This window comes from Leptonychotes weddellii, chromosome 1 (genome assembly GCF_054177405.1).
Source record: "Leptonychotes weddellii isolate Sample4059 chromosome 1, ASM5417740v2, whole genome shotgun sequence".
Taxonomy (NCBI): domain Eukaryota; kingdom Metazoa; phylum Chordata; class Mammalia; order Carnivora; family Phocidae; genus Leptonychotes; species Leptonychotes weddellii.
Window position 1 is genome coordinate 15589253 of NC_138369.1, and position 22024 is coordinate 15611276.

General features: G+C 61.8%; 1 protein-coding gene across 2 annotated transcripts in view; it reads left to right on the top strand.

Annotated features, from left to right (window-relative positions):
- Positions 1 to 22024, top strand: part of BSN (bassoon presynaptic cytomatrix protein) — a 90585-nt gene that overhangs the window by 62561 nt on the left and 6000 nt on the right. The window contains exons 4-11 of one of the 2 annotated variants that reach the window (XR_014144725.1): positions 6662 to 7108; positions 7498 to 14142; positions 16861 to 18937; positions 19239 to 20026; positions 20160 to 20259; positions 21027 to 21158; positions 21433 to 21487; positions 21845 to 21937. Coding sequence is in view for 1 of the 2 variants with exons in the window: in XM_081817721.1 (XP_081673847.1) it covers positions 6662 to 7108; positions 7498 to 14142; positions 16861 to 18937; positions 19239 to 20026; positions 20160 to 20259; positions 21027 to 21158; positions 21433 to 21473 (10230 nt within the window). In the remaining variant the exon portion in view is untranslated. The remainder of the gene's footprint in view (positions 1 to 6661; positions 7109 to 7497; positions 14143 to 16860; positions 18938 to 19238; positions 20027 to 20159; positions 20260 to 21026; positions 21159 to 21432; positions 21488 to 21844; positions 21938 to 22024) is intronic. The other variant, XM_081817721.1, reaches the window with a different exon arrangement.

Here is a 22024-nt window from a genome sequence, read left to right on the forward strand (position 1 = left end):
GGTTCTCCCTGGGGCTGCTTGTGGGGATGCTCAGAGATGTTCTTCTTACCCATAGGGAAGTTTGAGGGAGTTCTGGGGTTGGGGCCTGTCTCTGCTTCCTTGGTCCCGGGAAGGGTTCTGAGCACTGTGCAGAGCTGGGTGGAAACGAACAGGAGGCCCAGTGTTCTCTCAAAGCTTCGAGCCCAGCCTGGCAGGCTCAGAAGGTACAGAGGTTCCTGGGCAGAGCTGGATCAGCCTGGACCTGGAGGCTGCTTCTGCACCTCCCCTTACTAACTCTGCCCTGCCCAGGGCCATCTATGTCAACCCTACCTTGCCTGCCTTGGTCATAACTTGTGTGTCCCGTTCCATGGAGGATCCTAAGGGGCAAGAGGAGCGATTGGCTCATCTTGACAGGCGGATGCATCCCCAGCTGTGTCACATCAGGAGATGGTCAAGCCAAAGCCCTTCCTCCTGCACATGGGCAGCCACCCTTGGGGCTCCTAGGCTGAGCCATGCGTGGTCAGTGGTGGGGCAGGGGAGCCTTGGCACCTTGTTCTGACTTGCCTTGGGTCAGGCCTCCATTGGAGCAGCCCATTGTGATAAGGGAGACGGCTTTGGCTGTCCGACTCTGCTTTTCCAACACGCAGAAAGAGGCAGCTCTAATGAAGACAAGTGACCTCCTCAGATGATGACCATGTGGCCCTCTAGGCCCCATACTGCCACCTCTTAATCCCTAGATCCAGTGGCTCACTGGAGGACAGCTGGCCTGGCTGGCTGGGGTGGGGAGGGGGCACCAAGGGGCCACCACAGAGCCAGAGGAGCTCCCGTCCAGAGACTGCCCGGTAACACTCACTGCCACTTGAGTGGGACGCCCTGACACTAAGGGACTGTGAGCCCTGTTGGATGGCTGAGCTGGCCCAGCCCGGGGGCCCCTTGTCCTGGAGAGACCTCCTGGCCCACATGTCCTCATTCAGCAGGACATGCACAGAGGAAAGGGGAAAACGGTCTCTGCCCAGGAGTGTAAACGTTCCTGACAGCTCCTTTCAGCAGCCCCTGGGCCAGGCCAGTGAAAGCGCTGATTCTGCCCAAACATGTCTCAGTCACATGCTGACTCTGGATGAGCATCTGGCTTCTGATCCGAGCCTCTCACTAGCTGCTTGGGTGTCACCTTCCTGGACTCCGGAGCTTCTGCTTCTTGATAGCCGACATCGCCCCCTCCTCAGGTTGTTTTTTCAGAGGAAATTTCCAAGGGAAATGGGATCTAGTTCTACTGCTTCCTTCATTGTATGCTCTGGACTCCCTGTCTAGAAAGAAGAAGGTAAAAGGTGTTACAGCTCTGAGATGTTGAAGAAAATTGTCCCAGGTGTCCTGCTGTCTCCATGTCCTGTGCCACTGCCACCTCCTTGGCCAGAACCAGCCTTGCCATCGCAGGATCTGATGGGTTCCATGGGCCTGACCACAGAGCTGCTGGGTGTCCTGGTCCTAGCTTCTCCCCACCCTGAGGCCGCTGCTTCCTTGCCTCTTGCTCCTAATAGTAGTCAGGGTAGCCCAGCTTCTCCGGCTCCTTTCTCCTCACGGCTCTGCTTCATTTTCTTTCTTTCTTTCTTTTTTTTTTTTTTTTTTTGCTTAGTAGCCTCCATGCCCATCGTGGAGCCCAATGCGGGGCTTGAACTCACAACCCTGAGATCGTGACCTGAGCTGAGACTAAGAGTCAGATACTTAACCGACTGAGCCACCCAGGTGCCCCATGGCTCTGCTTGTTAATGCTGCTATCTCCAGGGGGGTCCTGGGGAAGGTGTGGGTGGGCAGTCACGATGCCTCCCTCCTGTGGTTCCCACCACCATTGCTGCTTTTCTTCACTGTAACCAGGCCACGGGCCGTTTTTGATCTCACCTCGGCAAATGGCCACTGGATATTCAGAGCAATTGTGTGCTTCCCTGTGACCTACTTGCGTGTTTTGGTGAGAGGCTCCTGATTTCTCAGCAGGTGTCCTAGACACATCGTGCCTTGGGAGTGAGGTGGCAGGGCCAGCAGGTAGGGGTAGGTCTGCTCTGGCTGTCTCTCCCACACCTAGCTAATGAATGCCAGCCCGCCAGGCCCGGGATGACTGTGCTGTCTCTGGGCCTAGTGTGAGGCAGAGGGACCCCTGTCTGTGTAGGCTGGGGGCTTGAGGGAGGGATAGACCAGGGAGGCCCCACTGCTAGCTCCCCACTTGTCTGTTAGACCTGCTGTGGCTCCACCCGAGACCAGAGCCAACTGTCTGGGCTGTTGGGTTGGGAATTTTCCTCAACATCTCGGAGCTGTAAAACCTTTTACCTTCTTTCTAGATAGGGAGTCCAGAGCATACAATGAAGGAAGTAGTAGAGCTAGATCCCTTTTCCCTCTGAAATTTCCTCTGGAAAAAAATAATAACCATAGTGCTATTTAGTGAGTCATTTCATAATTAAGAGCTGTTGATTCCAAATTTTTTACCTACTTATCTTTCTGAAGGATAATAGTACCCTCTGACTTAATTTTTAATTGGCTTTTAGTTAAAAATAGAGTTTGTGAAGAAATTAGTGGAATTGGAAATGTTATAGTAACATCACCAGTTTCTGATCTTATTATAATTGCCAAAATACCAGCCATACCCTTGAGAAGTCGGGCCTCCTTGGGCAAAGGGCCTGGTGCCTGTGATATGCGGGGCTGGCCTGGGCTTATCTGAGGCAGAGGCTGAGGCCAGCAGCTGCCTCCGGGGATCATGATCTCAGGGAGCCCTGTCTCCTCCATGTGGAATGGAGGTTTTTGGGAGAACCAGCTGAGATGCTATACTTCAGGTACTTAGGTAAGGTCCAGCACACAGCCGGGAGATTGGAACCGGTGTCCTAACAGAGAGTCTCCGTGCGAGGAAGAAAGAGTCCCTACCGGCCCCCAACTATCTGGGTGTCAATCAACCCTGTGACCAGTGCAAGACCCTGGTCTCATGAGGGATGCCCCATGGGGAACGGACACATTTGGTACTAGAGCATGAGGAGAGCACAGCCCCGCCAGAAAGGTGCATGTTGGGGATATCAGGGAGGATTCCTCTTCTTGGAGGAGAGGCCCAGAAAGGAGAAGCTTAAGCATGTCCAGGGACGGGGAGGGACGGGGTCGCAGCATCAGGAGAACAGTAGCCCCAGTGACGGTCATGCCCGAAGTCCAATGGCTGAGTCTCGGGCTCTTTAAGTCAGGACATCCCTTCTCTGGATTTCTCATCTGCTGCCTGTTGTCTGACAGTGAAGCTGGGGATGGGGATATGTTGGGCCCAGCAGCCGGCCATGGGGTGTTGGTCAGCCTGGTGTCACTGTAATCAGATTGACACAGGCCAGCTCCATATACACAGAGATTGTGTTCTGCGGGGTCATTCAGACCATGGCAGGCAGTGCAAGGAGGATGCCCAACGTCCACTGCAGCCTCACCCGGCAACCTTGGCCCTTGAGGCACAGTAGCCAGTCAGTGGTCCTGGAAGGCAGCTGGGCTCGTCTGCCTGTGGGGTATTCCACCAACTCTCGGACAACTCGCTTCCCCTTCCTCACCCTGACCCCACCTCCCACCATGAGGTGGTGATTGCCCTGGGGCATTGCGACCTTCCTGCCCCCAGAAAGGAACTGGACAGAGGGAGATAAGGCAGAAATGGCCATCAAGCCTCCCACTGTCCATTCCCAGGTCCCAGATCATCCCCTGCCCACTTGCCAAGGGGGACAGGCAAAGGGGAAACAGGCAGCAGCTCCCTGGAGGCTGGGGCTGGGACAGAAGAGTGTAGGAGAGGGTGTGCAAGTGAATGAATGAATGAGGGAATAAACCCTTAAGGGGAGAGTGAATGAATGAATAAGGGAATAAACCCTAAAGGGGAGCATGAATGAACAAATGAAGGAGTAGAATAATGGAATGAATAAGCAGGGGTGGAGCGGGGTGGGCCTGCTATACTGGGCAGAGATCAGAGCTGAGGGAATTTTAAAGAAATCAGGACCTCTATTCCAACCCCCAGGCACAGAGCCTCCCCATGGCCTGCCTCCCACCCCATCCCCATTCCCCAGAAGACTTAGGTCTGGGGCCAGGGCTCCTCAGGCTCTGCCCCTCCAGGCCCCAGCGCTCTGTAACCTTCTCCCCACCCCCCAACCTCCAGAGAGCTGGGGAAGGGCCTCCAGCAGCCAGGTCAGGTGTTTATTTTTAGCCCTTACCTCACATGCCTCCCCCTGCCTGCCTTCCCTCCCTTCCTGGCTGACTGCTATAGCGGAGCCAAGAGCAACAGGGCCAACTGGGCAGCCCCTTCTGCAGCCTGGCGTCCTCCGTGAATAGCGTGGGAAGGAACAAAACCCTGGGGAGCGTGTGACAAGTGACATGCTCTGCTGAGGGCTGGGCCTCTAGGCTTAGGTAAGCAGGCTGCTGCATGCGCTGGCCCTGAGCCCCCGGCATGAGGTCTGTCTCCTCCGTTCAGACCATCCTTCCAAGGTGCCCTTGCTTCACTGGAGACTGTTGCTTCTGGGGTGGGGTCTGCAGGCCAGAGATAGGGGTCAGAGGTTTGCGAAGCCACCAGGGTGAGCCAGGCCAGATGACCTAACCTCGAGAGGCCTAACCTGGAATGGCTGTGTGCAGGGACTCAAAGTGGAATCAGGAGAATGTTGCCATAGGCCAGTCCCCCCGCCCCCCATCTGGGCCCTGATCCTCACCCCATCTTGCTGATCCTGGAGCTTTTCTCACTTTCAGAATTCTCTTGGCTCTGCCTACACCCCTCTCACCTCGCCAGGGTCTCTTAGTCATCTCAGAGTCCTCTGACCTTGGAGGGATTTCCTTTGTGTCCCCAGCTGACGTCAGAGGCACGTGGGCAGGATTTCAGGCTCAGGCTCCGTACTCTTCCATGCCCCATCTCTCTCAGGGCCTGGGCTCAGCCTGTCTAGCTAGCATTCTCCCCAGGCACCTCTAGGGGAGACCAGGCCAAGTGAGCCCAAGACCCAGCAAGTAGCCAGCGCCCATTGCTTCCTAGGGGTTTGTGTCAGGGATACATAGAGGATCAGACAGGGTCCAGGGGGGTCAGTAGTGGTGGTAAGGCCAAACCCTCCAGGGAACGGGGTGAGGACACCTAGGACTTGTGAAGGGTCACCCTCCATCACTGGGCGCCTCTGCTCAGGACCTGTGCATGGGATTGGGCTTCAGGGCAGAGTCAGAACTCCAATCTCAGGGAACGATCTCAAGGCCCAGAGTAACAAGGCCGTGGACCAGGCCTATCCCTCAACATACACCAGGGGCCTGCCACTTGCCTGGCCTGGCCTCTGCTGGGGCCCAGGCCAGAGATGTGATATGTAGCCCTGTGGACAGGACACCGGGGCAGAATCATTGACGTGCCATCTGCCACGGTGGCCTGGGGATGCCAGGCTGCGGGCAGGCACTCTGGGGGCACCATGCTTCCAAGGATCTGCCAGGCGGGCTGGGGTCTGACACGGGCTCAGGGCAGTGTGCGAGGTAAGGGTGCCGAGGCTGCCCGCCCACTTTGGGCTGGCGAGGGCCAAGGGCCACCTCCCTGCCCTGGCTCCTGGCTCTGTGATCCTGTGGTTCTGTGTCTTGTGTTTCTCCTTAATGGCCCAGCCACGTGGCCAAGCTGCTGGTGGGATCCTAAGTGTCTGGGCACATGGGATGAGGAGCAGCAGGAAGTCTCTGCCCCCTCCTCTGGTGTGAGAGCAGGCACGGGTGTGTGGTTACCCTCTTTCCCACCTCACCCCCTCTGGGCCATGGTAGGGCCTCCAGTCTTGGCAAGAGGAGTCCTGGCTCTGACAGTGTCTGACAGTGAAGCTGGGAGGAAGCTCCTGGGAGACATGGCCCTATCAGCCCCTGACCGGCTACAGGAATCAGCCCCTCAGGGCCTAGGATGCTCAGACCTCACCCCTGTGCAGACAGCTGGAGCTGGGGGAATCAGACTTGGTTTCTGGTGTTCTAGGAACTTCACCACTGATATCCATGTCACACTTGGATGACCAGTTTGGGGCTGTGGACTCCAGGAACGCTTCCTGCCAGCACCCCCGGTGTCTGTCTTCGTCCTGGCTGTGTCTCCAGCCCCCAGCACTGAGCCTGACGGGGGGATGACCCTCAGAGTGGTGGACTGATGGTTGAGGGTTCGGTCCCCACCCAGCTCTGGAGGAAGCAGGGCCCCTGGCCTCAGTGCGGCAGGGGGAGTGCACACAGTCCCCATCGGAGGAATAGTCCAGAGCCCTGGGGGCAGGAGGAGGCTTCCACCTGAGGGTCTTTGCTGACCTTGGACAGGGAGACTTGGGCTGGGGGGTGTGGGCAGAGGGAACTGCTCAGCCCCATCCTCCCAGCAGGGCTTCTCCCAGACAGCCTCCCCTGGCCCCAGGAGTCTGCAGCCTCCCAGCACAGCCCTTACTTAGGAAGGGTGTGGGGAAGGATGGGGTCTGAGGCCACTCCTGGTTTGCAGGGGCTCTGGGCTGCTGGACTCTGCCCCAGTTCCCCCTCTTCCCCAGACTCACGGGCTACCTGTAGCCTCCCCTCCCCCGCAGGTCTCCTTTTCTGGTCAGGTGAAAAAGCTTGCTTCGGTGTCATGCTTTAGAAGCTGTCCTGCTTACGATTACAGAAATAGTCATGGAAACATTCTTTGAGTACTTTAGGGTCTTTGTGATTTTCATCAACCCCCTCCCCTCCCATTTCCTTACAGAAAACCGAGTGGCTCTGCCTGAACTGCCAAACTAAGCGGCTGCTAGAGGGAAGCCTGGGAGAGCCGACCCCCCTGCCGCTGCCCACCTCTCAACAGCCCCCTGCAGGGGCCCCTCTCCGGGCACCTGGAGCAGCCCCTCCGAAGCAGAAAGGGCCACAGGGGCCGGCCCAGCCATCAGGCCCCCCGCCTGCCAAGGCCAGTCCCCTGCCCACCAAGGCCAGCCCCCAGGCTAAGCCCCTCAGGGCTTCTGAACCCAGCAGGACCCTGAGTGGTGCCCAGGAAAAGAAGACAGGAATCCCAGCTAAAGCCGAGCCTGGGCCGAAACCACCTCCAGAGACTACCCTGCCCCCTGGGACTCCCAAAGGAAAGACAGGGCCCCGGAGGACTGAACCTGCCACCCCTGTCGTCAGGGCCGTTCCAGAAGCCCCCAGGGGTGGGGAGTCAGAGGTCAGTCTCACTCACTTCTGGGACCCTAGCTCTCAGGTGGGACGGTCTAGGGAAAGGCTTGGTTCTCTGGGACGTAGGCCTGGGACAGGCCCCTTGGGGCCGCGGAGGAGGTAAGGGATGCCTGGATGAGGCCCTGGTGGGCCTGTGAGTTCTAGGCTAGCCCTGTGTCTGGCACGTGGTTGAATACTTTGGTGGGTTTTGCTCCCATTTGATCTAATAAAGTTTCTCTTTGAGAAACTTCTCTTTGAGGGTGCTTGGGGTTTCCAAGGCCAGAGAAATGGAGGACGGTGGGCCATGATCCCCTGGGCAGTGGAGGGCCCCTTCCTCGGGCTTCCCCAGCGAGCTGTCTGCCACAGGGAGGCAAGTGTCTGCTTCTCACCCTGCTGCAGGAGCTGGTGGGCAAGCCGTACTCTCAGGACCCATCCCGGAGCCCACAGAGCCTCAGCGACACAGGCTACTCCTCCGACGGCATCTCCAGCTCCCAGAGCGAGATCACAGGCGTCGTACAGCAGGAGGTGGAGCAGCTGGACAGCGCGGGGGTGACAGGGCCTCGCCCGCCCAGCCCCTCCGAGCTCCACAAGGTGGGGAGCAGCATGCGACCTTCGCTGGAGGCCCAGGGCCCGGCCCCCAGGGGCGAGCCGAGCAAGCCGCCCAGGAGCCGTAGGGACGAGCAGAAGCGGAGGCCCCACTCCTTGTCCATCATGCCCGAGGCCTATGACTCCGACGAGGAGCTGGAGGATATCCTGGAGGAAGAGGAAGACTCCCTGGAGTGGGGGCACCAGAGGGAGCAGCAGGACACAGCCGAGTCCTCAGACGACTTCGGCAGCCAGCTGAGACACGACTACGTGGAGGACAGCAGTGAGGGTGGCTTGTCCCCTCTCCCACCCCAGCCCCCAGCCCGGGCCGCAGAACTGACTGACGAGGAGTTCATGCGACGGCAGATACTGGAGATGAGCGCCGAGGAAGACAACCTGGAAGAGGAGGACGCCACCGCCTCCGGCCACGGCCTGGCCAAACCTAGCGCCCAGAAGGGCGGCCCCAGGCCCCGGCCCGAGCCCAGCCAAGACCCAGCGGCTCCGCCGAAGAGACGTCTGCCGCACAATGCCACCACGGGCTACGAGGAGCTGCTCCCTGAGGGAGGCCCAGCCGAGGCCGGCGACAGCACTGGGGCCCTGCAGGGGGGGCTGCGCCGCTTCAAGACCATTGAGCTCAACAGCACGGGCAGCTATGGCCACGAGCTGGACCTGGGCCAAGGCCCTGACCCCAGCCTGGAGCGGGAGCCCGAGCTGGAGATGGAGAGCCTGACGGGCTCGCCTGAGGACCGCTCCCGCGGGGAGCACTCCTCCACGCTGCCGGCCTCCACGCCCAGCTACACTTCCGGCACCTCTCCCACCTCCCTGTCCTCACTGGAGGAGGACAGCGACAGCAGCCCCAGCCGCCGGCAGCGGCTGGAAGAAGCAAAGCAGCAGCGCAAGGCCCGGCACCGCTCCCACGGGCCCCTGCTGCCCACCATCGAGGACTCCTCGGAGGAGGAGGAGCTGCGGGAGGAGGAGGAGCTGCTGCGGGAGCAGGAGAAGATGCGGGAGGTAGAGCAGCAACGCATCCGCAGCACTGCCCGCAAGACGCGGCGAGACAAGGAAGAGCTGCGGGCCCAGCGGCGGCGTGAGCGCTCCAAGACTCCCCCGAGCAACCTGTCACCCATCGAGGATGCCTCCCCAACGGAGGAGCTGAGGCAGGCGGCCGAGATGGAGGAGCTCCATCGCTCCTCCTGCTCCGAGTACTCGCCCTCCCCTTCCCTCGACTCAGAGGCTGAAGCCCTGGACGGTGGCCCCAGCCGGCTCTACAAGTCGGGCAGTGAGTACAACCTGCCCACCTTCATGTCCCTCTACTCGCCAACTGAGACGCCCTCGGGCAGCGCGGCCACTCCCGGCGCGGGCCGGCCCCTCAAAAGCGCGGAAGAGGCCTATGAGGAGATGATGCGCAAGGCCGAGCTGCTCCAGCGGCAGCAGGGGCAGGTGGCAGGCGGCCCCTCTCAGCCCACCGGCCCCCGGAGCCAGGGCGCCTTTGAGTACCAGGACACCCCCGACCAAGACTATGGCCGGGCTGCGCAGCCTGCCCCCGAGGGCACACCGGCCAGCCTGGGGGCCGCCGTGTACGAGGAGATCCTTCAGACGTCACAGAGCATTGCCCGCATGCGGCAGGCCTCCTCCCGGGACCTGGCCTTTGCCGAGGACAAGAAGAAGGAGAAGCAGTTTCTGAATGCCGACAGTGCGTACATGGACCCAATGAAGCAGAATGGCGGCCCACTCACGCCTGGCACCAGTCCCACCCAGCTCGCCGCCCCCGTGTCCTTCTCCACCTCCACCTCCTCAGACAGTAGTGGTGGCCGAGTCATTCCTGATGTCCGCGTTACTCAGCATTTTGCAAAGGAGCCTCAGGACCCTCTCAAGCTTCACAGCTCCCCTGCATCCCCCAGCTCTGCCTCCAAGGAGGTAGGCGTATCTTTCTCCCAGGGCCCTGGCACCCCGGGCACCACAGCCGTGGCTCCTTGTCCCGCCAGCCTGTCACGAGGTTACGTGACTCCCACCTCCCCAGCAGGCTCTGAGCGCAGCCCTTCACCATCTTCTGTAGGCCGTAGCTACGGACAGAGCCCAGCCACTGCAAACTATGGGTCCCAAACTGAGGAGCTACCCGCGGCCCTCAGCGGCCCCACTGCCAGTGGACGGGTTGCCAGAGACAAGCCCCTGAGTGTGAGTGACGGGGAGAGCGGCCCCCACAAGGCCTCCCGGGGCTATGCCTACTTCACGGGCTCCAGCCCACCTCTCTCTCCATCTTCTCCCTCAGAGAGTCCCACGTTCTCCCCTGGCAAGCTGGGCCCAAGGGCCACAGCCGAGTTCTCTACACAGACGCCAAGCCCGACCCCGGCCTTGGACATGCCTCGGAGCCCTGGTGCCCTGATCCCAGCACCCATGGTGGCTCAGGGGACACAAACGCCACACCGACCCAGCACACCTCGCCTGGTGTGGCAGCAGTCCTCTCGGGAGGCCCCCTTTATGGTCATCACTTTAGCATCAGACGCCTCCGGCCAGACCAGAATGGTACACGCTAGTGCCTCCACCTCCCCAGTGTGTTCACCCACCACCCACAGCTACAGCCAGACGACACCTCCCAGTGCGTCCCAGCTGCCCCCAGAGCCGCCCGGGCCACCTGGCTTCCCACGGGCACCCAGCGCTGGTGCGGACGGGCCCTTGGCAGTATATGGCTGGGGCGCCCTCCCTGCTGAGAACATCTCCCTGTGCCGGATCTCCTCTGTCCCTGGAACGTCTAGGGTGGAGCCAGGCCCCAGACCTCCGGGCAGTGCCGTGGTAGACCTTCGCACAGCTGTCAAGCCCACACCCATCATCCTTACTGACCAGGGCATGGACCTGACCTCTCTTGCCGTGGAAGCAAGGAAGTATGGCCTTGCCCTGGATCCAATCCCAGGACGGCAGTCGACTGCTGTGCAGCCTTTGGTCATCAACCTCAACGCCCAGGAGCAGACCCATGCCTTCCTCAGCACCTCCACCACCATGAGCATCACCATGGCCTCATCTGTGCTCATGGCTCAGCAAAAGCAGCCTGTGGTCTATGGAGACCCCTTCCAGAGCCGGCTTGACTTTGGCCAGGGTGCGGGTAGCCCCGTGTGTCTGGCCCAGGTCAAGCAGGTAGAGCAGGCTGTCCAGACAGCCCCGTACCGAGGTGGGCCCCGTGGAAGACCTAGGGAGCCCAAGTTTGCCAGGTATAACCTGCCCAACCAGGTAGCCCCTCTAGCCAGAAGGGACGTTTTAATCACTCAGATGGGCACTGCCCAGAGTGTGGGCCTCAAATCAGGTCCAGTGCCAGAGCCGGGCGCTGAACCCCACCGGGCTGCCCCCGCAGAGCTGCGGTCACACGCTATGCCCGGTGCCAGGAAGCCACACACAGTGGTGGTGCAGATGGGAGAGGGCACGGCAGGCACTGTGACCACACTGCTCCCGGAGGAGCCCGCAGGTGCCCTGGACCTCACCGGGATGAGGCCTGAGAGCCAGATGGCGTGCTGTGACATGGTCTACAAGTTGCCCTTTGGCAGTAGCTGCACGGGCACCTTCCACCCCACGCCCAGCGCACCTGAGAAGAGTGTGGCGGACATTGCCCCACCCGGCCAAAGCGGCGGCCCCTTCTACAGTCCCCGGGACGCTGAGCCTCCTGAGCCCCCCAGCTACCGGGCGCAGGGGGTAGCGGGTCCTGGGCCCCACGAGGAGCAGAGGCCCTACCCACAGGGCCTCCATGGCAGGCTATACTCCTCCATGTCTGACACCAATTTGGCTGAGGCTGGCCTCAACTACCATGCGCACAGGATTGGGCAGCTCTTCCAGGGCCCTGGACGAGACTCCGCTGTGGATCTCAGCTCGCTGAAGCACTCCTACAGCCTGGGCTTCGTGGATGGACGCTACCTTGGGCAGGGCTTGCAGTATGGCTCATACACAGACCTGCGTCATCCCACGGACGTTTGGACTCACCCGCTTCCCATGCGGCGCTACAGTTCAGTGTCAAACATCTACTCAGACCACAGGTATGGCCCGCGGGGAGATGCCGCTGGCTTCCAGGAAGCCAGCCTGGCCCAGTACAGTGCCACCACCGCCCGTGAGATCAGCCGCATGTGTGCTGCCCTCAACTCCATGGACCAGTATGGAGGGCGGCATGGAAGCGGTGGCGGTGGCCCTGACCTCATGCAGTATCAGCCTCAGCCCGGGCCTGGGCTCAGCGCCCCCCAGGGTCTGGCTCCCCTCAGACCCGGCCTCCTTGGCAACCCCACCTTCCCAGAGGGCCACCCAGGTCCTGGGAACCTGGCCCAGTACCGGCCTCCGGTCGGCCAGGGAACGGCAATCAGACAGCTGCTGCCATCCACAGCCACCGTGCGCGCCGCCGACGGCATGATCTACTCAACCATCAACACTCCAATTGCTGCCACACTGCCCATAACCACCCAGCCCGCCTCGGTACTGCGGCCCATGGTGCGCCGCGGCATGTACAGGCCTTACGTGTCCGGCGGAGTCACAGCCGTGCCACTCACCAGCCTGACGCGCATGCCCGTGATTGCCCCCCGGATACCTCTTGGGCCCACAGGGCTGTACCGATATCCTGCGCCAAGCAGATTCCCCACTGCTTCCAGTGTTCCACCTGCTGAGGGTCCTGTCTACCTGGGTAAGCCCGCTGCTGCCAAGGCCCCGGGGGCTGGGGGCCCACCAAGGCCAGAGCTGCCTGCAGGGGCGGTTCGGGAAGAGCCTCTCTCCACAGCCACCCCTGCTGCCGCCAAGGAGGCCCTAGCAGCCCCAGCCCCAGCCCCAGCCCCAGCCCCAGCGCCGCTGGCTGGCCAGAAGCCTCCCGTAGATGCTGCTCCCGGGGGCGGCAGCGGGGCCCTTGGCCGGCCCGGGCTGGAGAAGGAGGACGCCGCGCAGGAGGAGCGGCAGCGGAAGCAGCAGGAGCAGCTGCTGCAGCTGGAGCGGGAGCGGGTGGAGTTGGAGAAGCTGCGGCAGCTGCGGCTGCAGGAAGAGCTGGAGCGGGAGCGCGTGGAGCTGCAGCGGCACCGCGAGGAAGAGCAGCTGCTGGTGCAGCGGGAGCTGCAGGAGCTGCAGACCATCAAGCACCACGTGCTGCAGCAGCAGCAGGAGGAACGGCAGGCTCAGTTCGCCCTGCAGCGCGAGCAGCTAGCACAGCAGCGCCTGCAGCTGGAGCAGATCCAGCAGCTGCAGCAGCAGCTGCAGCAGCAGCTAGAGGAACAGAAGCAGCGGCAGAAGGCCCCCTTCCCCGTGGCCTGCGAGGCACCTGGCCGGGGGCCTCCCCCAGCTGCCCCGGAGCTGGCTCAGAACGGCCAGTACTGGCCCCCTCTGAGCCACACGGCCTTCATCGCTGTGGCAGGGCCAGAGGGGCCTGGGCAGCCTCGGGAGCCCGGGCTGCATCGGGGCCTCCCCAGCTCGGCCTCGGACATGTCGCTGCAGACTGAGGAGCCGTGGGAGGCGGGCCGCAGCGGCATCAAGAAGCGGCACTCCATGCCTCGCCTGCGGGATGCCTGCGAGCCGGAGTCGGGCCCCGAGCCCTGTGCGGTCCGGAGGATCGCAGACAGCAGCGTGCAGACGGACGACGAGGAGGGCGAGGGCCGCTACCTCCTGACCCGGCGGCGCCGGGCGCGGCGGAGTGCCGACTGCAGCGTGCAGACTGACGACGAGGACAGTGCTGAGTGGGAGCAGCCCGTGCGCCGCCGCCGGTCCCGTCTGTCCCGCCACTCGGACTCCGGCTCCGACAGCAGGCACGATGCTGCTGCCTCGTCATCCCCTGCGGCTGCTGCCGCGAAGGCCATGAGCAGCGTGGGCATCCAGACCATCACTGACTGCTCCGTGCAGACGGAGCCCGACCAGCTGCCCAGGGTCTCTCCGGCCATCCACATCACAGCCGCAACCGACCCCAAGGTGGAGATTGTCCGGTACATCTCGGCGCCAGAGAAGACTGGGCGTGGGGAGAGCCTGGCCTGCCAGACGGAGCCCGAGGGGCAGGCCCAGGGTGTGGCTGGGCCACAGCTGGTAGGGCCGACCGCCATCGGCCCCTACCTGCCCGGCATCCAGATCGTCACCCCTGGGCCCCTGGGCAGATTCGAAAAAAAGAAGCCGGATCCCCTGGAGATTGGATACCAGGCCCAGCTGCCCCCGGAGTCCCTGTCCCAGCTTGTGAGCCGCCAGCCTCCCAAGTCCCCCCAGGTCCTCTACTCACCGGTCTCACCCCTGTCCCCACACCGGCTCCTGGACACCTCCTTTGCTTCTAGTGAGAGGCTGAACAAGGCTCACGTGAGTCCCCAGAAGCACTTCACGGCTGACAGCGCTCTCCGCCAGCAGACGCTGCCTCGCCCCATGAAGACCCTGCAGCGGTCCTTGTCCGACCCTAAGCCCCTCAGCCCCACCGCCGAGGAGTCTGCCAAAGAGAGGTTCTCCCTCTACCAGCACCAGGGGGGACTGGGTAGCCAGGTATGGGCACAGGGGCTGGTCCAGGGTGGGACAGGGGTCTCTGTCTAGCCTGGGGGCCCCACAGGGTGGGGTATCTCCTGGGGGGGCGGTGGTGGAGTCACCTCCAGCTCCAGAGGCTCAGAGGAAGGAGTTGAGGATGAGGGCTGGACCTTCCTTCCGTGGAGCCTGCAGCCTGGCAAGGACATCTGGGCAAATACACACTCGCACGCTGGCCCCCACAGCCACCCATCCACACACCACTGGAAACTTCAGCCTTCCCTCAGCACTGCCTCTTCACGGCCCATACCTGCTCCAGCCCTTACCACATCCCCACCCCAGACCGGGCCCCTCCCATTCCAAACCTCTACTGTGGATGTTGCCTTAGAAAATCAGCAACACGGACCCAGCTGGACCGCTCCCTACTCCCCAGCCCTGGCCCAGCTGCCATGGCCCCACAGAAAGCCCAAACCTCTGGGCCTAGCATTCAAGGTCCATCCCAATAGGCTGCAGCGTGCTCTTGGTCTTATCTTGTCCCCTGCCCTTCTCTGGCCCTCAATAAATCACTTATACTCCTGTTTGCTCCCCTAGGCAGGGAACCCTGCAGCATAAGCCTACCCTTGCCTGTGGCTTTAGTTGCCAAACGGTGCCCTGGGACTGGGCGAGGTGGCCTGCTGTGGGCTGCTGTGCAGGGGGAGATGGGAGTTGCAAGGGCCCAATGCCAAGGATTTTGAGTGCCAGGCTGAGGAGTGTGGGCTTTTCTCATAGGCCCTTGGAGCCTCTGGAGGTTTTAGGCAGGTGAGATAGGGCAAGGTGGGTGTTTTTGTTTTTTTTTAAGATTTTATCTATTTGAGAGAGAGAGTATGAGTGGGGGGTAGGGGCAGAGGGAGAGGGGGAAGCAGACTCCCCACTGAGCAGGGAGCCCGACGTGGGGCTCAATCCCAGGACCCCAAGATCAAGACCTGAGCCGAAGGCAGACGCTTAACCAACTGAGCCACTCAGGTGCCCCAAGATGGGTATTTTAGAAAGCTTCCTGGGCAGAATGTGGGCAGATGGGCTGAAAGACCACACAAAGGCCCTGGGGGAAAAGGGTAGGAACCAGAGGCATTGTGAGGTATGTCTACCTGTTTTCTGGGTGTGATGCATAGAGGAGAGGGTGGGGCCTCGAAGTGGGGTCCTGCAGGTGATGAGCTTAGGTAGTGGAGAGCCCTGGGGTGTGCAGGCCAGAGAGCATGGTGGTGGGATCAGGAGTGTGGGCTAGCCGTGTGGTGCCATGGCATGATGGGCACTCTTGGTGAGCAACGAAAATAACAAAAGATGAACAATAGAGTGAGGAGTTCAAAAAGTGAAATTTATTGGGGCGCCCGGGTGGCTGAGTCAGTTAATCGTCCGACTCTTGATCTCAGCTCAGGTCTTGATCTCAGGGCTGTGAGTTCAAGCCGCACAATGGGCTCCATGCCCAAAGTGAAATAAATTTATTTATTTATTTATTTATTTATTTATTTTTAAAAGACTTTATTTATTTATGTGACAGAGAGAGAGCACAAGCAGAGGGAGAGGGAGAAGCAGGCTCCCCGCTGAGCAGAGAGCCCGACGTGAGGCTCGATCCCAGGCCCCTGGGATCATGACCTGAACCGAAGGCAGACGCTTAACCGGCTGAGCCACCCAGGCATCCCACGAAATTTACTGTTAAAGGCCCACCCATTGTTCTAAGGTTCTGGGGCACACTATCATTTCCTTTATGATGACGTATGGTGAGAGTGGGTGAGAGCTTTTTATGTAGTTTCTTGGCAAGGTGAAAAGTAAGAAGCCCAATGTCAGGCCCTAGTGTATTTGGGGGACTTGGGTGGTTCATAAAAACCGAAAGGCGTGGGGCACTCTGGGAAGGCTAAGAGCTAGAAACAAAGGCCCCGGTGTAAACTTTCCAGCGATATGGACCTTCAGGCAACATGGGACATCAGGGCAGGTGAGGAGACCTGCACAGAGGGTAGCGTTAGGGAGCCTGGACCAGGAAGCCATGCAGAGATAGGGCCGGAGAGGCCCTGGAGGGGAGCTGGCAGCCCCAGAGAGTGGTGGGCTCACAGGGATGTAGAAGGAACTGGGGGCCAGGCTGAGAGCACAGTCCAGAGGGTTTGGCAGAGGGCGGCTCAGGACAGCTGGGTGGACAGGCCACTTAGAAGAGGAGTAGGGCAGGAGGCAGGAAAAGACCCAGAGCCTGCAGTAACTGGCATACAGTCAGCACGTGCCCCTTCCCATGATCCTCTAGGGAGCCTGCTGGGCACCCAGGAAGCACTCCATTTCTGTCCATAGCCCTCCACTTGCCCTCGGTCCCCACCAGCTGCTACACCTAACCCCAGAGCCAGACTGTACCCTCCTCACCTCAGGACACTCAGTGGGAGACAGAGGGTGGCCAGCCCACAGGACACAGGCAGGGGATCTCAGAGCCCCTGTGTCCTAGAGGTTCTCAGAGGCAAGCCAGTCCTAGAGACCAGCACAGAGGGGCATCTGCTCCTCCCCTCCCCTGCCGCTGCCCAGAATGCCGGGAGGGAGAAAGGCTGTGAAAGGATCGCCGGCCAGTGGTGATCTCCACCAAGCGGGGACAGGGCCGGCCTCAAGGCTGCCTGGTGAATCAGAGAAACCACTGTATGGAGGCCAGCCCAAGCCAGGGATCTTCCACCTTTTGCCCCACCAAGTCACCCACACCTTGGGTCTCAGTGCTGCCCGCCCTTCCCTCTGTCTCAGGTGTCGGCGCTGCCACCCAACGGCCTGGTCCGCAAGGTGAAGCGGACACTGCCCAGCCCCCCTCCAGAGGAGGCTCACCTGCCCCTGGCTGGCCAGGCCCCCCCGCAGCTGTATGCGGCCAGCCTGCTGCAGCATGGGCTGGCGGGGCCCACCGCTGTCCCTGCCACCAAGGCCAGCCTGCTCCGGGACCTGGACCGGGACCTGCGGCTGGTGGAGCATGAGTCCACCAAGCTGCGCAAGAAGCAAGCGGAGCTGGACGAGGAGGAGAAGGAGATCGACGCCAAGCTCAAGTACCTGGAGCTGGGCATCACACAGCGGAAAGAGTCTCTGGCCAAAGACCGAGGCGGCCGTGACTACCCGCCCTTGCGTGGGCTCGGTGAGCATCGTGACTACTTGTCGGACAGCGAGCTCAACCAGCTGCGGCTCCCGGGCTGTGCCACTCCTGCCGGCCAGTACGCAGACTTCCCTGTCACTGCCACTGCTCCTGCCACCCCCTCCGGCCCCACTGCCTTCCAACAGCCCCGGTTCCCGCCTCCGGCCCCGCAGTACACTGCAGGCAGTGGTGGGCCAACCCAGAACGGATTCCCGGCCCACCAAGCACCCACCTACCCTGGCCCCAGCACATACCCAGCACCTGCCTTTCCTCCTGGCACCAGTTACCCAGCTGAGCCTGGCCTGCCAGGCCAACAGGCTTTCCGTCCCACAGGCCATTATGCAGCCCAAACACCCATGCCAACCACACAGAGCACTCTTTTCCCAGTCCCGGCCGACAGCCGTGCCCCCCACCAGAAGCCACGCCAGACATCACTGGCCGACTTGGAACAGAAGGTGCCCACTAACTATGAGGTGATCGCCAGCCCTGTCGTGGCCATGTCCTCAGGCGCATCTGAAAGCAGCTACAGCAGCCCAGCAGCGAGCGGCAGCTACGAGCAAGGCAAAGCGGCAGAGCCACCCCGGGCCAGCGACCGTAGCAGCGTGAGCCTGAGCTCAGCCTCCACCTACCCCTCTGACTCCCACTACACCAGCCTGGAGCAGAATGTCCCCCGGAACTATGTGATGATTGACGACATCAGTGAGCTGACCAAGGACAGCACCTCCACTGCCCCCGAGAGCCAGCGACTGGAGCCCCTGGGGCCGAGCAGCAGCGGGCGTCCTGGCAAAGAGCCCGGAGAACCAGGCATCCTGGAGGGGCCTGTACTGCCCTGCTGCTACACCAGAGGGGAGGAAGAATCCGAGGAGGACTCTTACGACCCCCGTGGGAAGAGTGGCCACCACCGGAGTGTGGAGAGCAATGGCCGACCAACCAGTGCCCACTACTACGGTGACAGCGACTACAGACACGGGGCTCGAGCAGAGAAGTACGGTCCGGGCCCCATGGGGCCCAAGCATCCCTCCAAGAGCCTGGCACCAGCTGCCATCTCCTCAAAGCGCAGCAAGCACCGGAAGCAGGGCATGGAGCAAAAGATCTCCAAGTTCTCACCTATCGAAGAGGCCAAGGACGTGGAGTCGGATCTGGCCTCCTACCCCTCCCCTGCAGTCAGCAGCAGCCTAGCCTCTCGGGGCAGGAAGTTCCAGGACGAAATCACCTACGGGCTCAAGAAGAACGTGTACGAGCAGCAGAGGTATTATGGGGTGTCCAGCCGGGACCCAGTGGAGGAGGACGACCGCATGTATGGAGGGAGCGGACGGTCCCGGGTGGCATCTGCATACAGTGGGGAGAAGCTGTCCAGCCATGACTTCGGTGGCCGGGGCAAAGGATATGAGCGGGAACGGGAAGCTGTGGAGCGACTTCAAAAAGCGGGCCCCAAGCTCTCATCCCTGAGCATGGCCCACGGCCGGGCCCGGCCCCCCATGCGGAGCCAGACCTCTGAAGAGGAGAGCCCCGTCAGCCCCTTGGGGCGGCCCCGCCCTGCCGGCGGCCCCCTTCCTCCTGGGGACACCTGCCCACAGTTCTGCTCCAGCCACTCCATGCCTGACGTCCAGGAGCACGTCAAGGACGGGCCTCGGGCCCACACATATAAGCGTGAGGAGGGCTACATCCTGGATGACTCCCACTGCGTAGTTTCCGACAGCGAAGGTAATGGCAGCCAGGGGTGATTTCTGCAGCTGCTCGGCACCCCGGGGGGCCTGCCCGCCCATGGGGCCCTGGGCCCTGAGATGTCCCAGAGGGGCCTGACTTGGCGCCTCATCCAGTGGGGGCCCTGCTGCAGGCGGCTCCACCCGCGCCCTGGCCCTGGTTGTGGGGGGGCGGGCTGGGGGCCTAGTGTTAATGCTTGCGGCTGTGGCGTCCTCTCTCTGGTTTCCTTGCATGGCTTCAGCTGGGCCTCCCCCTGCGGCCAGCCCGGGGGTTGATGGTGTTCTGTTTTTGGTCTCTGAAGCGTATCACCTGGGCCAGGAGGAGACAGACTGGTTTGATAAGCCCCGGGATGCCCGCTCTGACCGGTTCAGGCACCACGGGGGCCATGCAGTCTCCTCCTCCTCCCAGAAGCGAGGCCCTGCCAGGCACAGCTACCACGACTACGATGAGCCCCCCGAGGAGGGCCTGTGGCCCCATGATGAGGGTGGCCCGAGCCGCCACGCCTCAGCCAAGGAACACCGGCACCACGGTGACCACGGGCGGCACTCAGGCCGCCACGCTGGCGAGGAGCCGAGCCGGCGTGCTGCCAAAGCACATGCTCGGGACCTGGGTCGCCACGAGGCCCGGCCGCACCCTCAGCCCGGCCCTGCCCCGGCCATGCAGAAGAAGGGTCAGCCTGGGTACCCCAGCTCCACTGAATACTCACAGCCAGCCCGTGCTCCGTCAGCGTACCATCACGCCTCTGACAGCAAGAAGGGCTCCCGGCAGGCCCACACGGGGCCCGCTACGCCGCAGCCAAAGCCAGAGCCCCAGCTGCAGCCGCAAGGTCGGCAGGCAGCTCCTGGGCCGCAGCAGTCACAGCCGCCGCCATCGAGGCAGACCCCCTCGGCGACAGTATCGCGCCAGCCTCTGACACAGCAGCAGCAGCAAGGTCTCGGGGCGCAGCACCCCCAGCAGGCCCCAGCGCAGGCCCGGCTGCAGCAGCAGGGCCAGCCAGCTGCCCGGGGCCCGGCCCCTGCTGCCAGCCAGCCGGCAGGGAAGGCTCAGCCGGGCCCCACGACAGCCTCGGGCCCCCAGGCAGCAGGACCGGTAAGTAGGGCTCCAGCACACGGATCCTACCCAGGGCAGGTGCTGGGGCTGCAGCTGGGACACGCCCTCGGTTCCCGGCTGGGAGTGAGCAGGGCCGTCGGACGCTATCTCAGCTGTGGGTTCTGTGTTGCAGCCACGGGCAGAGCAGGCAAATGGCTCTAAAGGGACAGCCAAGGCACCCCCGCAGGGGAGGCCTCCTCAGGCCCAACCGCCACCAGGACCTGGACCTGCAGGTGAGCCTATATTTTGGTGCCCTCAGCCACGGCCCAGAATTCCTGGTCTGCCCTCTCCCTGCACCCACCGGCGCCCTGAGCTCCCCTGCACCGCATACCCGCACTGCTCCCTGAGAAGGTGCCCAGGGGTCTGCAGACCTTCCCAACAGAAAACAAGCCTGGGGTTAGAATGAGCTAGTGGTTGGGCGCCTGGGTGGCTCAGTGGGTTGGGCGTCCGACTCTTGGTTTCTGCTCAGGTCATGATCTCATGGCTCGTGGGTTATGGGATCGGGCTCCACACTCTGTGGGGAGTCTGCTTGAAGATTCTCTCCCTCTGGCCCCTCCCCCCATGCGTGTTCTCTCTCTCTCTCTCCCTCTCTCCCTAAAATAAATAAATAAATCTTAAAAAACAAAACAAAAGAATGAGCTAGTGGGGTCACCAGCACTGGGGCCTTCAGGCCCAGGCAGCTCTGGGCAGGGAACCTGGAAGGGACTGGTAAGTGCAGGGCCAGGACCACAGCTTCTTACTAGCTCTTTCCTTCCCCTTCTCTCCTCCCTTCTGTCTTTCCATCCTCCTCTTCTCCTTCCTTACTTGCCTCGATTTCCCTTTTTCTGCTTCCTTCCACCTCTCTAACTTCCTGTTCTTACACCTCTCTCTTCATTACTCTCTCCTCCTCCTCACCCTCCCACCTCATGGCTGCCCATGTTCAGATTCCCTCAGGGTCGCTCTCCCACTCAGAGCCTGAAGGGCCAAGCCTGCCTTCTGACGGTGGTTTCTTTCCCCCTAGGCATGAAGGCCGGAGCCAGGCCTGGAGGGACCCCAGGGGCTCCTGCCGGCCAGCCAGGCGCCGATGGTGAGAGCGTGCTCTCCAAAATCCTCCCTGGTGGGGCAGCAGAGCAGGCCGGCAAGCTGACGGAAGGTAAGTACTGCCTGTAGCCGGGTCCGTGGTGGGCAGCTGCTCCGGGGCCCTACTGTGGCCGAGGTTGGGTCTGGGCAATGATGGCGGGCTCAGCCAGTCAGCCACAGGCGAGCCTCAAGGTCTACCTGCCGCTGCCCAGTGGCTATCTTGCAGCAGTGGGGGGAGGGGGTGTCCCTGCCCCTTGGGCTGGGCTTGGCTTCACTGTGCCAAATGGCCCCGACTCGGAGGGAGTCTAGTCCAATTTCCTGATGCCTCTCTCCTTTTTCTGTCACAGCTGTCTCTGCTTTTGGCAAAAAGTTCTCCTCATTCTGGTGACCATGCCCTGCAGGGTAAGTATGAGTTGCCTAGACCCAGCCTCCCTTCCTGTGGGGGTGCTGAGGGATCCTCTAGGAGGAGTCTGGTGATGCAGTGGGTGATGCGGCCAGAGCTGCAGTACCCTCTCCTGTGAGTGTGGGAGGAGGAGGAGGAGGAAAAGGAGAGACCCAATGCACAGAGTCCCTAACATGGGGCCAACTCAATAGCGGTCCCAGCAAAGGGAAGCTAGGGCCAACATGCCCTTGTCCTTTTCCACCACCCCCTACCACCCCCACCCCAGGGCTCTCACAGCCTTGAGTTGGCTTTAGTTTGTAGGTAGGGCCCTCTGGGATGCGGCTCCTTCCCAACCCTCCTCTGTAAATACTCCACAGGCTCTTGAAGAGATGAAGGGAGATGATATCATTGCTGTGGAAAAATCTCTGGAGTCAGAGGCCTGGGCACAGCTCTGGACTCTGCGTATAACAGTGAGTGTCAGGTCCAGGGTAGGGTGGGGCAGAGGAAGGGGTGAAGGTCCAAGGCCTGGCTGACCAGACCCACGTAGCTCCTCCAAG